Source organism: Sceloporus occidentalis, unplaced genomic scaffold, assembly GCF_023333645.1.
Source record: "Sceloporus occidentalis isolate IW3139 unplaced genomic scaffold, rSceOcc1.0.p SCAF_1, whole genome shotgun sequence".
NCBI lineage: Eukaryota > Metazoa > Chordata > Lepidosauria > Squamata > Phrynosomatidae > Sceloporus > Sceloporus occidentalis.
Window position 1 is genome coordinate 2,639,748 of NW_028316981.1, and position 21,061 is coordinate 2,660,808.

Sequence of the window (21,061 nt, forward strand, 5' to 3'; positions counted from 1 at the left end):
GGGACACATCACTAAATTGTGCTATTAATGAAGAGATTTCGTTTATATATGCCCATTTCTCTACCAGCTGTTGCACTTTGCTCACTAATGCTTTGACATCTCCCAGTGTCACTGGTCAAGCCTTAGCCTTCTGAGGACAACAAGGATACTTCCTTGTCATGTGAAGTTGTTAACTGAATTGAAGTATTGGGTTCTGAAGGCCCTGACACCACACCATGAACAGGTTTGACACACTTGGCTAGTATCCACACTGTGTGTGTTGGAATTGACACTGCTGCGTACCCTCTCCCCCAAGTGATTAGGAGTGCTGGTCCTTACCACGCTAGCCCTGGCAACTGTTGATACCACAACAAGGGTCGCGGCAGTGGAGAAAATGAAGAAAAATGTTTCTGTATTGGAAATAAATAATCAGACAGTGCAATTAAATGATTCCAGGTGAACAATACAAGAGATATGGCACAGTCCACAACCTGTTAGTTGGGGGGTGGTGCATTCCCCCTTCCTTTGTTGGTCTGGCAATGTTTTCGGCATGCAATGGGCACATTCAACTATTGCTTGAACTGTAAAATTAACACAACCATGTAGAAGAAGGCTATTTGCGCCAGTCAAAAATAAAATGGGGTACATTTTGTGTCCCTTCACCCTCTGGGTATAGGCAGAGTTCATGAAAAAACAGGTTATTTGCACCATTTCCCAACTGCCTGGGAATTGTACCAAGCAATTTGAGATGAGAAAATGTACTATCTCTGAGACTGAAAGGAAGAGGTTGGCCATGTGCCTTTCACCTTGAGGACTACAGAACTCAGAAAAAACAGAGGGTGTCACAAACAAACTGAAGTTGCACAGTTTCTGAGCATGTGAAGAGTACAGAAAGCAGAAGCAGAGGAGGCAACAGCTTAGAAGAGACGGGGCAATAGTGAGGCAGGATGGCATCACCCTCACAGCCTGTGATAAGAGAACAAAGAAAGTTTTTAGGAACATACTCAAATTGTTAAGAGAAAGGAAGAGAAACTCTTCTCCTAAGAAACCAAGAGTGTAGTACAGTACACCAATTTAACAAAGATGGGGAAATCTGTTTTAGCAAGTCCTCCTCCTGCAAGCAGGGCTATGCAGTACAGGATGAAAGTCAAAAACAAAAAGACAGGAGAGCAGAAGAGAAGGAAGGGGTTCCTCCTCAATAATCCTTCTGTATCTCACCCAGATGAAGAGTGAGAGAAACAGATAAACTGTGCTGGTAGGGGAAGCTCTCTCTCTAGGAAACAAATCATGAAAGAAGGATGCAGAAAAACAGCATCACTAGCAGAGAATAAAATAAGGAAGAGTACATATAACACCGGTCTTAAAGGACCTACATTGGCTGCCTATTCACTTCCGGGCGCAATACAAGGTGTTGGTTATAACCTATAAAGCCCTAAATGGCTTGGGCCCAGAGTACTTGAAGGACCACCTCTCTCCGTACAATCCGCCCCGCACGCTCAGATCCAGCAGGCAGCAGCTACTAAAAATTCCAGAGGCTAGATTGAACAACACCACCAGAAGGGCCTTTTCGACCTCGGCCCCCATCCTCTGGAACGTGCTGCCTACCGAGCTCCTTTCAGCAACCTCCCTGGCCCAATTCAAGAAGGAGCTAAAGACGCTTCTCTTTAGGCAGGCTTATCCCTAAGCCTCTGCCTTGTGAGCCCTTCCCCCCTCTGTTAAGTCCCTGTTAAGTCCCTTTGTTAGTTCCCCTGTTAGCCATTGGTGAGACATCTGTGATTTGGCACAGACTATTTTTACTGTATTGATGGTTTTAATATGTTGTTTTAATAATTGTATGGATGTCGGCTGTGAACCGCCCTGATGTTTCGAAGGGCGGTATACAAATAAAGTTTATTTATTTATTTATTTTATTACAAGAAATTCAGACTTATGTTACACAAAGGTGTAACCCAAACCCAAACACACTAACAGAGAAACAAACGGATTTCTAGGTGCAAAAGGACTAGAATCTGTTTCTAAACATGTATCACATTTAAGGTAGATGGGATATGTAGTCCTTTAGCCATGAGAGCACAAAACAACCCAGACAAGACTCCATTTTGCTAAATCATCTGTGCCTTCACCTTTGGATTTGTGTACTTGTAATAGTTAACCTGTTTCCTTCCCCTAGATGGGAAGCGCCAGATTAATTTTTGCAATTTATGTCTAACTGGTAGGAAATTCTCCCGTTTTAATCTAAAAGACAAGCACTTTCATGTTTGCATGAGTGCAAAGCATGTCTGTTAGCATTAATAGAAACATTCTCTTACACAAAGCAGCAGGGGATTCTTTTTAAAAAGCCAAATTTCTCCCTATTAAACAATTATAAGGATGTTTCACCAACTATCTTTCTTGGATGGTTGCTGAGAACTTAGGGGCTGTACAGACTGCCTGTAGCCATCCTTTTTAGAGTCAGATCAGGGCCGCAGGGCTGCACATGCCATGGCCCCGATCTTGCCTTTCTGTAGCGCAAATTGGCTCGTTTTTTCACTGCAGTAAGGGTGCCGTAGCTGCGGGCGCCCTGGCTTTTTGACACTCCTTTGGCACTGCATCATTTAGACACAGCACCAGAAGAGCACCATCCTGCCCCACACCTTGTGGTGCACCGTGTGGTGTCATGCTGGCCTGGGGGCAGAGCTGGGACGTGTGGCGTGTGGTTGCTGCAGCTCTGATCTGGCTCTAAAAGGGGTAGTCACACCCCTTTAGCACATCTTGATTTCAGTAAAACCTCTGACAAGGTCCCACCATGATAGTCTTGCAAAAAAGCTAGTAAGGTATGGACTAGATAATGTGAGATAATGAATCTATAATTTGCTGACTGGCCAAAGCAAAGGGTGCTTAGCAATGGCTCCTCTTCATCCTGAAGAGAAGTGACAAATGGAGTGTCACAGGGTTCTGTCCAAAGTAGAGGTCATGCTTATGAAATTTGCAGATGACACCAAAGTAGGAGTAGCAGCTAATACTCTAGAGGAGAAGATCAAAATGCAAAATGACCTTTATAAATTATAAAGCTGGGCCAAAACTTTTTTTAAAATGAATTTCAACATGGAGAAATGTAGGCTACTGCACTTAGGCAGAAAAAAAACATGAAATGGACAGACAGAGAACACCTGGCTTAACAACAAAAGTATATCTGAAAGGGATCTAGGTGTCCTAGTAGCCAACAAGGTGAACATGTGATGTGGCAGCTAAAAAAGCTAATGTGGTTCGAGGCTTCATCAATTGAAGTATAGTGTCTACACTGAGGGAAGTAATAGTACGATTATGCTTTAGTCAAACATCACCTGGAAACTGGGTCCAGTTCTGGGCACAAGTAGTCAAGAAGGACATTGAGAAGCTGGAATGTGTCCAGAGCAACCAAAACAGTGAAGGGTCTAGGAACTATGCTAAATGAGGAATGGCTTAGGGAGCTGGGTATGTTTAGCCTGGGGGAAAGATGGTTAAGAAGTGATATGATAACCATGGTTAAATGTATGAATCATAGAGCTGGAACAGACCCCAAGGGCCCTCAAGCCCAAACCCCTGCCATGCAGGAATCCACAATCAAGTCAGTCCTGAGTCTGAGAGATGGCCATCCAGCCTCTGCTTAAAAGCCTCCAAGGAGGGAGCGTGTTCCCCTGCTGTCTGAACAGTTCTTCCCAATACTGAGGTGGGGTCTCTTTCCTTTGACCCTGGGGCTGTTCTCTGGAGCAGCAGAAACTAATCTTGCTCCATCCTCAATATGACCCCTTCCAAGATTTAAATAGGGCTATAATATCACCTCAGATATTGCTCTGCTGCTCTCCTGAGGTTTGGTGTGTCAACAGATGACAAATGCTTCACCATTTCGGTCGCCCTCCTCTGGACACACTCTGGCCCAAGGCACAGCAGCCATCTTGTTATTGTTATTGTTGTTATTATACGTTATATATCATCATATATACATTGTCACCCCAGTAGGCCTCCCTCTTCCTGGCCCAAGGCACAACCTCATTATTATTATTATTACGGTTATCCTTATTATTAATTTCAGGGTGTATCCTTTGACTGATTGGGGGGGCCTCCCTCCCTTTTCTAAGGAGAGCTTTCCTCGCAGAGAAAGGCCTCCTTTTGCCTCTGTCTCGGACGGTCCTCCGAGGAGCAGTAGAGAGCTCCCCTGCCTAGAGAGGCAGGAAGTGTCCGTGAGCCGGAAGGAGGAGAGAGACAGACAGACAGAGCGCCCTGTGACGTCACTTCCTTCCGCGTTTCCTTGAGGGGGAAGAGGAAGCCTTTCGGAGAGGAGGAAGGTCAGGGGGACCCCTAAACTGGCTTTCTGGGAGGCTGTTCTTGGGGCGAAGGAAGGAAGGCAAGGCCTGACCCAAAAGGCGAAGGGAAGGGCGGTGAGGAGGAGAGGGGTAGATCCAGCAGCTGTGAATCCAGGAGAAGGCGGGGGTGGAAGCAAGCCAGGCCCCTTCTTTGCAAAGCCTCTCTCCTCTTGGGAGTCTCCATATTTGGGGGGCGTTTGTGTAGCCCTTGCGGGGAAGACATCTGGAGGGTCCAGGGGCTTGGATGGGATGCCAGGAGCCAAAGGTAGCCATGAATGGAAGGCCATGCTGGTTAAAGGGAGAGCCAGATGAAGTAGGCAGAGAGTGCCTTCTGAAAACATGGCCCCTGAACTCTAAATATCTCCACTTCCTCCCCCTTTCCTTGCCTTGCTGGGAAAAAACGGATTGATTGGGGGTTTTAGGTGTAAAGGCGGTGATCCCGGTGCTTCATTTCCAGCTTCCTTTCTTCAGTCCTCCACATCCATGCTCCCTTTCTCCATCAGTCACTCCAAACTCAGGGCCCTCAAGGGAGGAAATGTTTCTTGCTTTGCTCTCCTTTGGGGTGTCTCCCTTTCTGCCATCATCATCATCATCATCATCATCATCATCACCCCCCTTTCTTTTCCCCTGACCTCCTTCTCCTGCCTCCTCCAGCTTTTCCTTCTGGAAATGGAAAAGAGTGCCAGCTTCTCTCCTTTCCCTCCATTAACATTTCCTCCCCAGCTGCTTTTATTTAACTTTTGAGGACAAAGAGAGGCTGAAGATGACCATTTCTCTGCCTCTCTCTCTCTCTCATCATTCCTCCTAACCTTAAATCTTTATTCCTGGCAGGACCTGAAAAGAGGATGCCTGTGTAAAACCGCTTTGGCTGGATAAATAACAGCCAGTTGGTTGCTACCCAATTCACTTCTAAGGGAGGCTTAGAGACAGTAATGGCTATTGGGAGGGGTGTGTATAAATACCTATGGATCTTTGGAGCTAAAAGAAGACCAACTCTGTGCCTCTTTTCTTCATTGCATACAGTTTATTATTATTATTATTATTATTATGCTCTATATAGTGCTGTAGATTTGCACAGCGCTGTACATATAAACAATAAAAATAGATATAAATAAACCTGCCCATGGCATACAATCTAAGAAATAGTAGCATAATACATATAAATAATACACAATAATACAGGAAAGGGTTCAATAAAACAGGCAACAAATTAAAAACATCAAATAGCAAATCATAGTCACGCACTGCCTGGGAATGCTTCTCTGAACAGGATGGTTCAGTTTTGAAATGTTAAAGAAGTGATGACCCTTGCAGCTTGTGGGGGAAGGAGGTTCCAGGAGTGAGGGGCAGCGAGTGAAAAGGGGCGAATCCAGGATGGGGCAGAGGAAATCCTGGTCTGGGACAGCAGCCCTTGACTACCAGAACGGAGGGAACAACGGAGTGGGAAGGTGAGGGGAAAGAAGGTCTGATAAGTAAGGAGGGGCCAGTCCATGGAGGGCTTTAAACGTCGACATCAGGAGTTTATACTGAATATAGAAAGGGAGGGTGAGCCAGTGAAGGGATGCCAACACAGGAGAGATGTGGTCAGAGTGGTGGGCGGTTTATTTTCTTTGCCTTTGGGTGAGTGTCCTATGGCCCTCCAGATGTTGATGAACCGCAACTCCCACCAACCTCTTAACAAATAAATGAAGGGTGCTGGTAGTTGTAGTCTGCCAACATGTAGAGGTTTACAGGGGTCCCATGCTGGCCCTAGGGCTAAATTTTATGCATGATCATGCTAGCAAGGCGAGAGGATTAGCTCTGTTTTTTTCCCCAACAAAGGGAGGAATCCAAAAGAAGAGCCTTCTGTTCTTGTTCAGTGCTGTCAGATTGTCTTCCACCTTGGGCAACCCTATGAGTCAATGATCTCCCAGAGACCCTGTTGTTAACAGGTTCAAACAGTTCTTGCAAGCTCTTGTAGTGTGTTCTTTCCTTTTCCTGCTGACTTCCTCTTTACTGACCATCACTGTCTTTTCCAGTTAATTATGTCATCTCATGATGTGTCTAAGTATAACAACCTCAATTTACTCATTTGTCTTTTAGGGAAAATTCAGGCTTGATTTGCTTTCAGACCTATTTAGTTGTCTTTTTTGTGGTCCATGGAAGACAGCATAAATGTGTGCACATGTGAAGCAGTTTCCTTTGTACCTTCTGCAGGTGACCAGAGGTCCAGAATAGGCCTGCCTGGTCTCTAAACAGAGAGAGAGTAGAGTCTCCAATGAATTCCTTCTCCATGGAAGAAACTTCAGGAATGATGCCTTTGGAACAGGTTAGCCTTCACTTCCTTCTCCTTTGCAATGGACCCATTGGGATGGTTTTGCAACAGAGGGTCCCATATGATTGATACCAAGGGAAATGTCTAATTTAAAATAATGTAAGCTGCTCTGAGAGCCTTTTGACTGAAGAGCGGGGTATAAATATTATAAATAAATAAATAAATAAATAGATTCCCTCCCAGAGTGTTGTTAGTTCTCCCTACCGTGAACTGGATCTTTGGTTTGTCATTCTGGGATATGAAAGGTGGCCAGTGTTAGGAAGGATCGAATTAGGGGAATTTAATTAGCTCAAATTTACGAGAGGCATGTCCTAACAACGCACGCAGCAGGATCGTGTCCCTGTGTGTATACCAGAGGTCACCTAGTCCAATCCCAAGTAATAGAGACTCCAATGCCAATGAGTTGCAATTAAAATATAAACATTTATTAAAGCCACACAACCAAAAGGGATCACACACATTCAATGCTAAAGCAAGGGAGAGGAAGAGTTTGGGGGTAAAGGAGAAAGGATAGAGACACCGTTTAAATAATTACCTTAGGAGTCTTCTCCAAGCGATGGATGTGAGGGATGTTGGCAAATGAACATGGCTGCGGGGAATGGAAAGCAAGAGGCGACCACGGTGGCTAGGAGCTAAGTTCCAGCGGGCTAGCTAACAAGAAGCCTGAAAGAGACAGTGGGCTTTGGCTTGCCCAAATGATTTCAGCAGGGCGCTGTGCCCAAGAGAGCTCTGGAGCAGTTGCTCAACAGAGTTAGAGGTTTGGAACTGTAGCTCACAAGGCCAAGGAAGAGTGGAATCTAGGTCTTATTTATACTGCGAAACATACCTGCAGGCTATCTATTGACTAAATCTAAAGTCAAACAATAGATACACAAAAGGGTCTGCCACTTCTTTGGGAGAAGACCACTAGGTAGATGGCTGGGTGCTTAATGCCATCAAAGGTGATGCAAATTTCTTTTGTCCTCATTCTCTCAGATTGCCTGCGAAACTAGAATGGCAACTCCCAGAACTGGTTTTAAAGGTTTAAATCTACCTTTCTGCTTATAGCCATGTCTTGCAAGGCTTGTCTGGCTACGTGGTCAGCTCGCTTTTGGGATAATGGCGGCTGCGATGAGGTCAGTCAGGGGTCATGATTTATATAAATCCAAACTCGGTAACACCAGGTACCTTCCTCTGTCCTGCAGTGGCTCAGTTGATCAGTTTTTCCTGCCATCTTATCTTTCCTTTCTCCCCACCCAGCAAGTCAGGGCTAGGGTGATGGGACTGGGTTTCTGGTTTGTCCACAGTGCTTGCTCTATTCCTGTGCTAACGTTAAATCCATGACTTTTTGTGTGGTAATTTAAGTTTCCTAAGGCTTCAGCCTTTAGTAAGGAAACAAAAATAATTAAATGTCAAAGATGTCAAAGCCAAGCCTGTTAGGGACTAGCTCTAAAATTAGCAGAGTAGCAGAAATATGCTCATAATAATAATAATAATAATAATAATAGGATTTATTTATATGCCACCCAATCACTGGGAATCCGGGCGGCTTACAACAGAGGGGATAATAGACAGTTCCCTGCCCTCAGGCTTATAATCTAAAAGACACAACACAAAAGGAGAAGGGAATGGTGAGGGGGGGATCAGGTCCAATATTCTTCTCTCCCTCTGAGGCCTGGACCAAGGCAGATGGACTGGAGGGGGGCTCTTTTTCTTAATTGAAGCAGGGCCTGTCCTTTCATTCCTTCCCAGGCCAGAAGATGACAGTTGGAAGGAGGGAGGGGAGGGCTCTTTCTCTTCAGGCCTGATGGCATTGGGCCTGTCCTTTCACTCCCTCTAAGGCCAGAAGATGACAGTTGTTTAACTATGCTCTCCTAAGAACTGAGATTGACTCTAAAAAACAACAAACAGGTAGTTTGTAGTTTAAAACAAAAAGTTTACTAATGGCTTTAATCTATATTTACTTAGAATCTATATCCTCATCTAGCTAATGAATAGTTTAGGTAAAAGAAATATTTATCTCATCATCTTTCCAAACAAAGTTGAGAGGGAAGGAAGATGGAAACACAACAGCTCAGTTGAAAATCTTTGAGAGAATGTCTGTTAGTCCCAAGGGGGAGTGACATAAGTCACATGGTTAGTTTGAATGTGAGAGGGGGATTGCATGCAGGAAATCCCTATCTAAGGAGAGGAAAAGGGAATGCAAAAACCATCCAACACTTTTAGGCGGGATTGGTGCCACCACTTTGGTGGTGGGTGGCAGCTGACTCAGGCCACTGACCTTGAAACTGATGGGAAATAGCAATTTCAAATTGTTTAATTAGTTGTTCTTGGATTTTTTACTGCCAGGAATGGGAAGAGTTCCTCGTGTTGTTCTCTGCTTATGTGCCAAAACAAAACCAACTGGAATTAAGGGAAGTGTAAATCCAAAACATCTGCAGGACACTAGATTGGACAAGGCTGCCCTAGATGCATGCACATTAGTAGTGGATGTTGGGAAGTCATATATGGGGAAACTTCCATGTGCTATATAAAATCTCCTTTCCTGTGAGAAAGCTAGTTCATTAGGTAATTGGTTTGTTATGTTGGCATATAGTGTTAAAACGATTTTGATGTTGTGCAGCACATGAGACAATATGTCAACATTTGGCACCAGATTTTCCACCTTTGTGACTGTAGTCAGCAGCTTGTGAGCTGGAGAAACTCCTCTCCCTTTCTATAATGAGCAAAGAATTACTGTAAACTTCTCTCAGATGAGGCTTTTATTCTTAAAAGTTCCACTGTGTACAAAAATATATACATCGACACCATCCACCATCCAAACAAATAACAACCGACTCAGGCAGCCACAGTAAAACCATCCGTCTCACTCTCTCTCAGTGACAGTTGTGAATTGACAGTTGGCAGTTGCATCAACATTCCATTGATGCACTGTTTGAATGCTGACACACATAACTGCCTCTAGAGCTGGAAATAACTTTCTCAAAATGCCGTCTCTGGCATTCCTCCAAGATACGTGTCGACACCAAGTCCATTGAGAGCTTGCTCTCTGGAACGCCCTGTAAGCTGTACAGTATGTGATCAAAATCACTGGATAAGCTGCCCAGCAAGATGTACGCCTTTTGTTCTTTGGCTAACTTTATTCCTCTGTTTTCTACCTCTAGGAACAGATGTCGCATGGAGGACAGATGCTCTTCTGGAGACTGTCCCTTTTGCATTTTTACAAGCATACAGTCTCTTGCTCCAGAGCATTTTCGACAGTGCAGAGTCAGATTGATTCACATCTCTCAGTGCATTCCAAACCTCCTTGGCAGATACCTTATCCCTTACATGGTCTAACAGACTGGGCTCCAGAGTGAGACATAACGTATCTCCTTCAGCATTTTTGGCAGTTAAACCTTCTTCAGTTACATCCCAGAGTCCTCCTCTTATTAGGACTGCCTCAGCATAGGCAGCTGTAATTGGAGTAATTTAACTTAGGGAACTTCATGAAATCCATGCTGGCAACAAAACAAACGCTCAGCCTTAACAGCCTCCCACAGCTCTCACTATCTGCTGAATATAAGAAGATGGCTGGCAGCTCAGCTCCTTAACTCTTTGCCTTCCAGCCCTCAGACAGTTTGAGCTGCTCTTCTGGATAACTGCTCACAAAACAGCTTCTCACTCAGATGCACAGGCAGATCCTGAGGCGCACACTGGGCCCATAACCCTTGTTAAACCGCTTTTGATGTTGTTGCGCAGCGCGTGAGGCAACACGTCAACGTATGGCGCCAGGATCACCTTTATGACTGTAGTCAGTAGCTTGTGAGCTGGAGAAACACCTGTCGCTTTCTCAATGAGCAAAGAGACACTGTAATCTTCTCTCAGATGAGGCTTTTATTCATAGAAGAAGTTCCACTGTGTACAACAATATTTACGTTGACACCATCCACACTAGTAACAACCCACTCTGAGGCACACACTGTCTCACTCTCCCTCAGTGACAGCTGAGAATGACAGTTGCATCAACATTCCAGTGATGCACTGTTTGAATTCTGACACTTATAACTGCCACTAGAGCTGCACAACATTAGGCATTTAAACAGGAAGTGACATAATGATTAGGCATTTAAACAGGAAGTGACAAGAGATAGTCAACAAGTGCTGTAAAGTAATGTAGGACGCTGCCAGTCTGAAAGGTCACTCAGGAGGGAGGCTGGATCCTTTGTGACACAGAGGGAGAGGCAAGGCCTAGTAGGCCTCATGGAGCCTTTGCTAGAGTAGTGGTGAACATTTTGCCTCAGAGTGGGTTACTGGTGGATGGTTTCGATCTATATGTTGATGTACTCAGTGGGACTTCTAAGAGTAAAAGCCTCATCTGAGAGGTTTACAGGGTCTCTTTCTCATTAAGAAAGGGCGAGGTGTTTCTTCAGCTCAAGCTGCTGACTATCTCGATTTCAGTAAGGCCTTTGACAAAGTTCCCCATGACATTCTTGCAAACAAGCTTGTAAAATGTGGGCTAGACAAAGTAAGTGTTAAATGGATCTGTAATTGGTTGACCGGCCGAACCCAAAGGGTGCTCAGCAATGGCTCCTTTTCATCCTGGAGAGAAGTGACCAGTGGGGTCCTACAGGGCTCTGTCCTGGGCCCAGTGCTATTCAACATCTTTATCAACGACCTGGATGACAGAATTGGGAGCATACTTATCAAATTTGCAGATGACACCAAATTAGGAGGAATAGCTAATACTCCAGAGGACAGGGTCAACATTCAAAATGACCTGAATAGACTAGAAAGCTGGGCCAAAGCTAACAAAATGAAATTCAACACAGAGAAATGTAAGGTACTGCACTTAGGGCAGAAAAATGAAATGCACAGATATAGGATGGGAGACACCTGGCTTAAGGAGACAACATGTGAAAGGGATGTAGGAGTCCAAGTAGACCATAAGTTGAACATGAGTCAGCAGTGCGATGCGGCAGCTAAAAAGGCCAATTCAATTTTAGGCTGCATCAATAAAAGTATAGTGTCTAGATCAAGAGAAGTAATAGTGCCACTCTATTCTGCTCTGGTCAGGCCCCACCTGGAATATTGTGTCCAGTTCTGGGCACCACAATTCAAAAAGGACATTGAGAAACTGGAGCGTGTCCAAAGGAGGGCGACAAAAATGGTGAAGGGTCTGGAAACCATGCCCTGTGAGGAACGACTCAGAGAGCTGGGGATGTTTAGCCTGGAGAAAAGAAGGTTAAGAGGTGATATGATAGCCGTGTTTAAATATTTGAAGGGGTGTCACATTGAGGAGGGAGCAAGCTGGTTTTCTGTTGCTCCAGAGAACAGGACCCAAAACAATGGATGCAAGCTGAAGGAAAAGAGATTCCACCTCAACATTAGGAGGAACTTCCTGACAGTAAGGGTTGTTCAACAGTGGAACACACTCCTTCCTCGGCGTGTAGTGGAGTCTCCTTCCTTGGAGGTCTTTAAGCAGAGGTTGGATGGCTATCTGTTGGGTATGCTTTGATTGAGAGTTCCTGCATGGCAGGGGGTTGGACTGGATGGCCCATGTGGTCTCTTCCAACTCTACGGTTCTATGATTCTGCAGTCACGGAGGTGGAAAATCTGGTGCCAAACGCTGACATATTGCCTCATGCGCTGTGCAACATCAAAAGCGTTTAACATGTTATTCTGTCTTCTTAATGCACTATTGTTCAAGATACGTGTCATTAACAAATGTTCTGTCTCTGTGTTAGCATTGAAATCATTACTTTTTGGCAGGATTTGTGCCACCACTTTGGTGAAGGGAAGCACATGATTCAGATAAGTGATCTTGTACCATTCCGAAAAACAGTAATTATTGGGTTGGTGGGTTGTTGTTTTTTTAAGTTTATATCTTTTATTAAATTATTCACATAAGTTTACAGATAACGTACTTCAATCAAACAAATGGTATAGCCCCTATATCTAAAACAAACTCATCCAATATTTACTTCTTTATCTGAATCAAATCAAATAATCTTCTTTGGACCAGGAAATTCCTCTTCCCCTTTCCTTTCCTAGCCTTTATTCTCCTTCCTCTGCTCCTGTTTTCTTTAACACTGTCTACTATTTCTCATCACCCCTTCTCTGCATCCCACGTCTATCCTGTACAATCCCTCTCTGTCTCCTTCTCTCACCTTCTCCATCTCCCTCAAAGGAGGGTGCCTAAAATGGTGAAGGGTCTGGAAACCATGCCTTATTATGAAAGACCTAGGGAGCTGGGGATGTTTAGCCCGGAGAAGAGAAGGTTAAGAGGTGATATGATAGCCCTGTTTAAATACTTAAAGGGATGCCATATTAAGGAGGGAACAAGCTTGTTTTCTGCTGCTCCAGAGAACAGGACCAGGAACAATGGATGCAAGCTCCAGGAAAAGAGATTCCACCTCAACATTAGTAGAAACTTCCTGACAGTAAGGGCTGTTCGACAGTGGCACACACTCCCCTGGATAGTGGAGATCTTCAAGCAGAGGCTGGATGGCCATCTGTCGGGTCTGCTTTGATTGAGAGTTCCTGCATGGCAGGGGGTTGGACTGGATGGCCCTTGTGGTCTCTTCCAACTGATTCTATGATTCTGTCGTCATCACTTACTCTCACCTTTTCACATTTACTTCGACCATCCCCCTTCTCTCCCAACCTTTCCTGGTCCAATCTGTATTCCATAAATCTATACATTCTATACATTTTTTCAGTCTCCATTTTCAGTCATATAACTTCCCTGGCCCAGTTCAAAAAGGGGCTGAAGATCTTCTTGTTTAAACTAGCATTCCCTGATACAGGCCCTAACTAGTTCCCCCCTCCTCTATGTCAGCAGTGGCAAGCTGGCCAGAATGTTCTTAATGTATTGTTTTTAATGTGTTTGTAATCTATGTATTTTATGATGTTGTACACCCCCCTGGTTATATAGAAGGGCGGTATAGAAATAAAAATTTTATTTTATTATTATTTATTATTAATATTTAGTTGTACTTTCTTATATCATTACTATTATCTATATTTCATTCAAACTTCCTAATCACTATATTTCTTAGCTGTTTCAAACAACCAGTTTCCCTCCTCAATCCCATAAACTTATTACTTTCCACTAAGAGACACACCTAAATCAGTACCTGAGACTGTATTTACATATCTTACAAACTGTTCTTATAACTTAATCTTATTAGTATTCTCAATTACTTTAATTTTATAATATTATGACTATTTTAAACTAAAAATTATATTTCTCACCCATTATACTATTAAATAATAATGTCAGTTACCCATCATCAATGCATAATAAATAGCTCTCCCAATTATTTATTATTATTAAACTTTTATTTCTAAAGCGCTGTCATTATACACAGCGCTGTACAAAGTCGGTAAAATTAAAGAGTAAATAAAAGCCTGCCCAAGGCATACATTCTAAGATAATAACAATTAAAAGAGGAATAGATAAAATTACCATATAGAAAAGAAAAAACAAATTAAAAACATCAAATATAAAAACAAATCACATCACATCAAATATTATCAGACAGCCAGATGACAATCACAAATTCCCTGAGAACGCTTCCCTAAACAATATGGTTTTCAGCTCACCCTTAAAGCTGGTTAGGGAAGTGATGAGCCGTGAATGCAGAGGAAGAAGGTTCCAGGAATGAGGGGCAGCAAGAGAGAAGGGATGGATTTTTCTCTTCCTGATATGCTATTTTTTAATAAGGAAGGAGTTAAAGAAAAGAGGTGAGGGAATATTTTAAAGTATCTGTCTTTATTCTGAAGCAATCAAACCCTGTTGGGGAGGCACCATGTGTTTTCCTCCACATCTGATCAATTTCTCTTTGGATGGTGACTATTTTCTTTTGCAGGTGACCTTTGAGGATGTGGCTGTGTATTTCACGAAGGAGGAATGGAACTTGCTGGATGAGAACCAACGATCTTTGTACTGGGATGTCATGGTAGAAAACTATGAGAATCTGTCCTCCTTGGGTAAGGAATCTAAAGCCATTGCCCTTTTTACGGAGGCTCCTTTCATAGTGCTTTGATTGCACCGTAATTGTCATGGCAGCATCCTGTGGAATTTGAGGATTTGTAGTTTAGTGAGGCACTAGACCTCTCCAGTTGAGAATTCTCAATACTCACTCCTAAACTGCCAGTCCTAGGATTTCATAGGAAGGAATCATGGCAGTTAATGCTTTTTACCCCAAAATGCCCTTCCAACACACCTCTAAGCATTTTTTCTAAGTTTTTGGCCCCTCTTTTAGTGCTTCTAGGCCCTGGACAGCCTTCCAACATGCTCTTGGGAAGAAGGCCTCCCCTGGCCCTCAAATGGCTCAGAAGGAGCCTAACAGTGGTAAAATTGCCCTCACTTTTCCCAAGGGAAGTCAGGAGATATTTAGAAGCAAAACATTTTCCTTTTGCTCTGGTCGCACAATTGGAGGGAAGGGTGCCCAGTTGTCTCAATCTCAGCACAGCCATGAAGCTCTTGCATGACTTCCTCAGTCCAACCAGCCCCCTGGTTTAGCCTCTCTTATTTATATATTTATTGTCCTGCCTTTCTTCCTAAATGAGACTTAAAGGCTCACAATAAAGCTTCTTCCTGCTTCTGTTTCTGTCACTGGTAGTCAATAATAATAGTAATAATATGTATTTCTTACCTGCCCCATCTCATGGATCAAGACAGGGAACAACAATTCATCACTTAAGAACACAAAAAAACATAAATCAGTTAAAAAACAAAAAAAGACATCTTATATATATATCTTAAAACAACATAGGCTTAAATTTCATAGTTAAAAATTTATAGTTTTAAAAAAATCAACTGGATAAGCCATCTGGAAGGGATTTAGTCTGCAATGCTATTTTTAGTTCAGACAGCATATCCAGCTCTTCAGTGTCTTCTGGCAGGTCGTTCCACAGTGTAGGGGCAGCTGAAGAAAAAGTCCTCTGGCTGATAATTACCAACGTAGCCCTGGCTGGCTAGAGTAAATGTCTGGCAGAGGACCTGAGTGTATGGGGCAGATTATATGGGAGGAGGAGATCCTGTAGGTAACCCGGACCCAAACCATGTAGGGATTTAAAGGTAATAACCAACTCTTTGTACCTTGTCTGAAAACTGATTGGTAGCCAGTGGAGTGATTATAATATTGGGGTTATATGATTACTCATGGATATCCCAGTATTCAATCTGGCTGCTCTGTTCTGAACTAATTAAATCATTGAATCATGGAATCGTAGAGTTGGAAGAAACTGCAAGGGCCATCCAGTCCAACCCCCTGCCATGCAGGAAATCACAATCAAAGCATCCCCGACAGATAGCCATCCAGCCTCTGTTTGAAGACCTCTAAGGAAGGAGACTCCACTACACTCTGAGGGAGTTTGTTCCACTGTCGAACAGCCCTTACTCTCAGGAAGTTCCTCCTAATGTTGAGGTGGAATCTCTTTTCCTGGAGCTTGCATCCATTGCTCCGGGTCCTAGTCTCTGGAGCAGCAGAAAACCAGCTTGCTCCCTCCTCAATATGACATCCCTTCAAATATTTAAACAGGGCTATCATATCACCTCTTAACCTTCTCTTCTCCAGGCTAAACATCCCCAGCTCCCTAAGTCGTTCCTCATAGGGCATGGTTTCCAGACCTTTCACCATTTTAGTCACACTCCTTTGGACACGCTCCAGTTTCTCAATGTCCTTTTTGAATTGTGGTGCCCAGAACTGGACACAGGTTTCTGAACTTGTTACAGCTCTGAGAACCTTTTTGGCTGAAGAGTGGGATCTAAATACTCTAAATAAATAAATGTCCAGCCTTGATTTTACCAGCATGTGCACTACCATCTTTAGGTCCTCCAGCTCTAGGAGAGGCTAATAGCCAAGTAAGCACTCTTGGCCATCACATCTATCTGAGCTGTCATTTGGATCAACAGATCTAGAAGCAGCCCCAAGCTGTGGACACTCTTTTTTAGGGGGAGTATAACCCCATCCAGGACTGGTTGACACACCTCCAAGCCCAGGTTACAACCTTATACACTGGTGCCTCGGGTTACGAAATTAATTCGTTCCGCCATTCCTTTCGTAACCCGAAAATTTCGTAACCCGAAAAGGCTTTCCGTTAGCACTGGAAAGCCTATAGCTGCACTTTTCGCGCCGAAATGAATTTCGTAACCCGAAAAATATTTCGTAACCCGAAACAGTTTTTGCCAATCCAACTTTTTCGTATCCCGGAAATTTCGTAACCCGATCATTTCGTATCCCGAGGCACCAGTGTAGTCTTGTCTGGATTCAGTAGTTTGTTTTTCCTCAGTCTATCCATCCCATTACCTCCCCCAGGCATTCATTCAGAGAGGACACACTATCCTTATCTGAGGCTATATGTGAAGCCATGGAGAAATATATTTGGGCAGTGGCCTCCCCAGCCCAGGTGTCAATCAGTGTGTGTGTGGGGGGGGGGCACAAAATTGCAGCCTCCCCCCATGCCTTTCAAGTCCATGCTGGACTCAGGAGGCAGTCTTCCTCCCCCCTCCCCATGCTTTCTGAGTCCATGCTTGACTTGGAAAGCAGCCTCTCCACATTTTGCTGGGGCAGGAGAGATGTATGTTTGCCCCTTGCAGGCTGCTATGTCCAGGCCTTCCTATCCAGGGAGAAAGCCCAGGACAATACTGCCGGTGCCCCTCCTCCCCCCCAGCTGCCTTCCGAGTCCAGTGTGGACTTGGAAGGCATGGGGGAAGACTGCTTTGGAAGGCAGCTGGGGAGACTACAGCAGCACACTGATCTTCCTCCAACATGTGCTTTCTCCCTGGAGAGGAAGCCTTGGATGGAGCAGCCTGCAAAGGTGCATGTGGACCCCTCCTAGTACCACCTAGTGTACTCTGCACCCCACCCCTCAGTGACAGCACTGTATTTGGGTGTCATCAGCATACTGATAATACCCTGCCCTATGCCTCTGGAAAATCTCTCCTACAGGTTTCATGTAGTTGAATAGCATTGCAGATAGGATGACACCTTATGGTATGCCATATGTCAGCTCCTTGTTTGAGGACCAGCCATCCCCAAGCATCACCATCTGGAACCTGTCTGGAAGAAAGCTCCACAACCACTGAAGCACACTGCTTCCCATCCTCAAATCCCACAGGCTTTCCGGAAGGATAACATACTCAATGGTATCAAATGCTGTTGAAAGGTCCAGCACTGTGTGGATAAAAGGTACCTCTGGGACGATCTAGAATAGGACCAGAAAGCAGTGGCCTCCAGGGCACCAGTTAGTTTTCAGGCCCAGTGGTGTCAATTCAATTAATTAACTGATGGTATTATTATTATTATTATTATTATTATTATTATTATTATTATTATTTTACCAAATGTGAGTATGTTTGCAAACACCAGACCCTGATGAGGGTGTGCACATACACAAGCAAAATTCCTTATTGAGACAAGAAGAATTATTCCCCCCTCACCACCCTACAACTTGCCCAGTGTTATAAGCCTTAGCTCCCCCCCCCATGTCAATTAACCACTACACCATTTGGCTGCATACCCATCCCATCCCCTTTTCATTTTTAATACACTTGTTCAGTTCCAAGGGTCTCCTACAGGTGAAGTGGCACATGCCTCCAACTTTGCTTTGCTTTCCCTCCATTTCTTCTTCTCTCTCTGAATTTCTCACTTGCCTGGATGCCCATGTGCAGCACTTCAGCATCTTACATTTTGACATCTCACTCTCATCTCATTTCCCCACCATGCTGTTTTACACACACACTCTTCCACTCAAATCTTCTCTCCCACCCCTCCCTCTCTCACACACAGACAGACAGTGCCTCACATATTGAAAGGCAACCAATGACCTGACAAATTTTAATAACTGGCTAGGTGAACTGGTAAGAACCAGCTCAGGTCCTTGTTTTTAGACCTATAAAGAGGTTAATAAACGTTTAGCAACTATGACTAATATCTATGAAGGGGAGAAAGAGACACACAACTTCCTCTTTCTCTGAGGGTTCCCCCCCCCCTTCATGAGCTTGATTAGCTCTATTGCTGCTTCTAGAGGCCTGTCCTCTCTGAATACTGAGATTCAGTCTTGTCTGTCCTTATACTTTACAGGAGACCTTGTGAATCACTCAGGAGAGAAACCACACAAATGCCAGCAGTGTGGAAAGAGTTTTGGTCAAAAGTCATACCTGAGGAAGCACTTGAGAATCCACACAGGAGAGAAACCATACAAATGCCAGCAGTGTGGAAAATATTTTGCTGGCAAGTCACAGCTTGAGAGACACCAGAGATTCCACACAGGATATAGACCTTTTGAATGCCAGCAGTGTGGAAAGTGTTTTACTGCAAGGTCAGACCTGGTGAAGCACTTGAGAGTCCACACAGGAGAGAAACCTTATGAATGCCAGCAGTGTGGAAAGTGTTTTGCTCAAAGGCCACACATGGTGCAGCACTTGAGAGTCCACACAGGAGAGAAACCTTATGAATGCCAGCAGTGTGGAAAATATTTTGCTTACAAGTCACAGCTTAAGGGACACCAGAGACTCCATACAGGAGAGAAACCATACACATGCCAGGACTGTGGAAAATGTTTTGCTCGTAAGGCACACCTTCAAATACACCAGAGAGTCCATACAGGAGAGAAACCATACAAATGCCAGCAGTGTGGAAAATGTTTTGCAGACAGGTCAACCCTTGTGGTTCATGAAGGAAGCCATACAGGTAACAAATCGTACAAATGCCAGCAGTGTGGAAAATGTTTTGCTCAGAAGTCAGACCTTGTCATTCATCAGAGAGTACACACAGGAGAGAAACCATACAAATGCCAGCAGTGTGTAAAATGTTTTGCTGATAAGTCACAGCTTAGGAGACACCAGAGAGTCCACACAGGAGAGAAGCCTTATGGATGTCAGCTGTGTGGAAAGTGTTTCACTCAAAGGTCACACTTGGTGCTGCACTTTAGAGGCCACACAGGAGAGAAACCATACAAATGCTCAGAATGTGGAAAATGTTTTGCTGACAAGTCAACACTTGTGGTTCATCAGGGAAATCATACAGGTGACAAATCATACAAATGCCAGGAGTGTGGAAAGTGTTTTGCTGACAAGTCAAACCTTGTCAAGCATCAGAAAATCCACACAGGAGAGAAACCATACAAGTGCCAGCAATGTGGAAAATGTTTTGCTGACAAGTCACAGCTTAAGAGACACCAGAGAGTCCACACAGGAGAGAAGCCTTATGGATGTCAGCTGTGTGGAAAGTGTTTTGCTCAAAGTTCACACCTGGGGCTGCACTTGAGAGTCCACACAGGAGAGAAACCATACCAATGCCAGCAGTGTGGAAAATGTTCTGCTGATAAGTCACAGCTTAAGAGGCACCAGAGAATCCACACAGGAGAAAAACCTTATGAATGCCAGCAGTGTGGAAAATGTTTTGCTCAGAAGTCAAATCTCATGTCTCATAAGACAGTCCACACAGGAAAGTAACCGTAGAAGTACTAGCAGTGGAGGAAATGTTTTGTTCACAAGTCAAACCATGGGACTTATTTCAGAGTCTGCACAGGAGAGAAACTATACAAATGCAAGTAGTGTGAACAATGTTTTGTTTGGAAGTCATCGCTTTTAAGACATCAGAATGATCACACTGGTGAGAAAGTGGTCAAATAAAATATTTTATGTTTCCAGAGACAGTATATGTAGATTCTGTTTTGTAAAACTATTATAACCCCTTTGATGCTATTTTTGTTGAAAGCATGTGAAACTAAAATATCTTAAGACTTAAATGTTTGTTCAATAAACCTTTAAATTATTTGGGATAATCTGTTGTCTTGGCAGCTCATCCAAAGTGTATGAAACGTGGTGTTAATTATGGAAAATCGGTATATTTATTAATGAGGTCCTCCCCGATTCATCTGGTTGTAACCATGAACATAGACTATATGTTCATACAACTCAGGACAGGGACACTTCTTTTCCTTTTCTGGCTCCATGTTAACACACAGTGTGAATTGTTTCCAGGTTAAATGTAACATCTTCCTGCCCACAGGATGTAAAGATGGGGTAGAAGGGATAATTTGTTCCCCAGTTTTGCCCCCTTGTGATGTGATTTTTCTGTCCTTTTGTCAGGCTTCATCAACCCTGTCATGGTTTAATGGGTTCATGGATTGGTTTGTAAAATGAGTACTAGCATGAATATTGTGTTGTCTGACCATATATGTCCAAATTTATATATGCTTGATTATATATGTTTCTGGTTATACCTATGTATTTATGTTTAAGTCAACCTCATGTATAAGTCAAGGTCAGGTTTTTGAGGCCAGTATTACGGATTTTGATATGAGCCATAGATAAATCGAGGGTACTATTTAGGGGCATGTAAGAAAGGATGTAAAGGACAAAGCAAGGGCCTCAGTGAAGCACCAGCCCTCTTTGGGGAAGAGAGCTTTTGTCCTTTAGACCCTTGAAGGGGGGGGGGGCTGACTGGGGGGTGTTCTCTCTCTTCTTCCT

General features: G+C 43.8%; 1 protein-coding gene and 1 long non-coding RNA gene across 2 annotated transcripts; both read left to right on the forward strand.

Moving 5' to 3' along the window:
* The first annotated feature begins 4,212 nt into the window (after positions 1–4,212).
* On the forward strand, positions 4,213–11,094 carry LOC149320371 (uncharacterized). The gene is made up of 3 exons (XR_016278901.1): positions 4,213–4,283; positions 6,498–6,609; positions 9,759–11,094. It is a non-coding gene; the product is annotated as an uncharacterized LOC149320371 (long non-coding RNA).
* A 636-nt stretch (positions 11,095–11,730) lies between these two features.
* Positions 11,731–21,020, forward strand: LOC149320372 (uncharacterized). The gene is made up of 2 exons (XM_089501460.1): positions 11,731–14,568; positions 18,669–21,020. The coding sequence occupies exons 1-2, from the start codon at positions 14,388–14,390 to the stop codon at positions 20,039–20,041; spliced, it is 1,554 nt and encodes a 517-aa protein (XP_089357586.1). The 5' UTR covers positions 11,731–14,387; the 3' UTR covers positions 20,042–21,020.
* Positions 21,021–21,061: the final 41 nt, after the last annotated feature.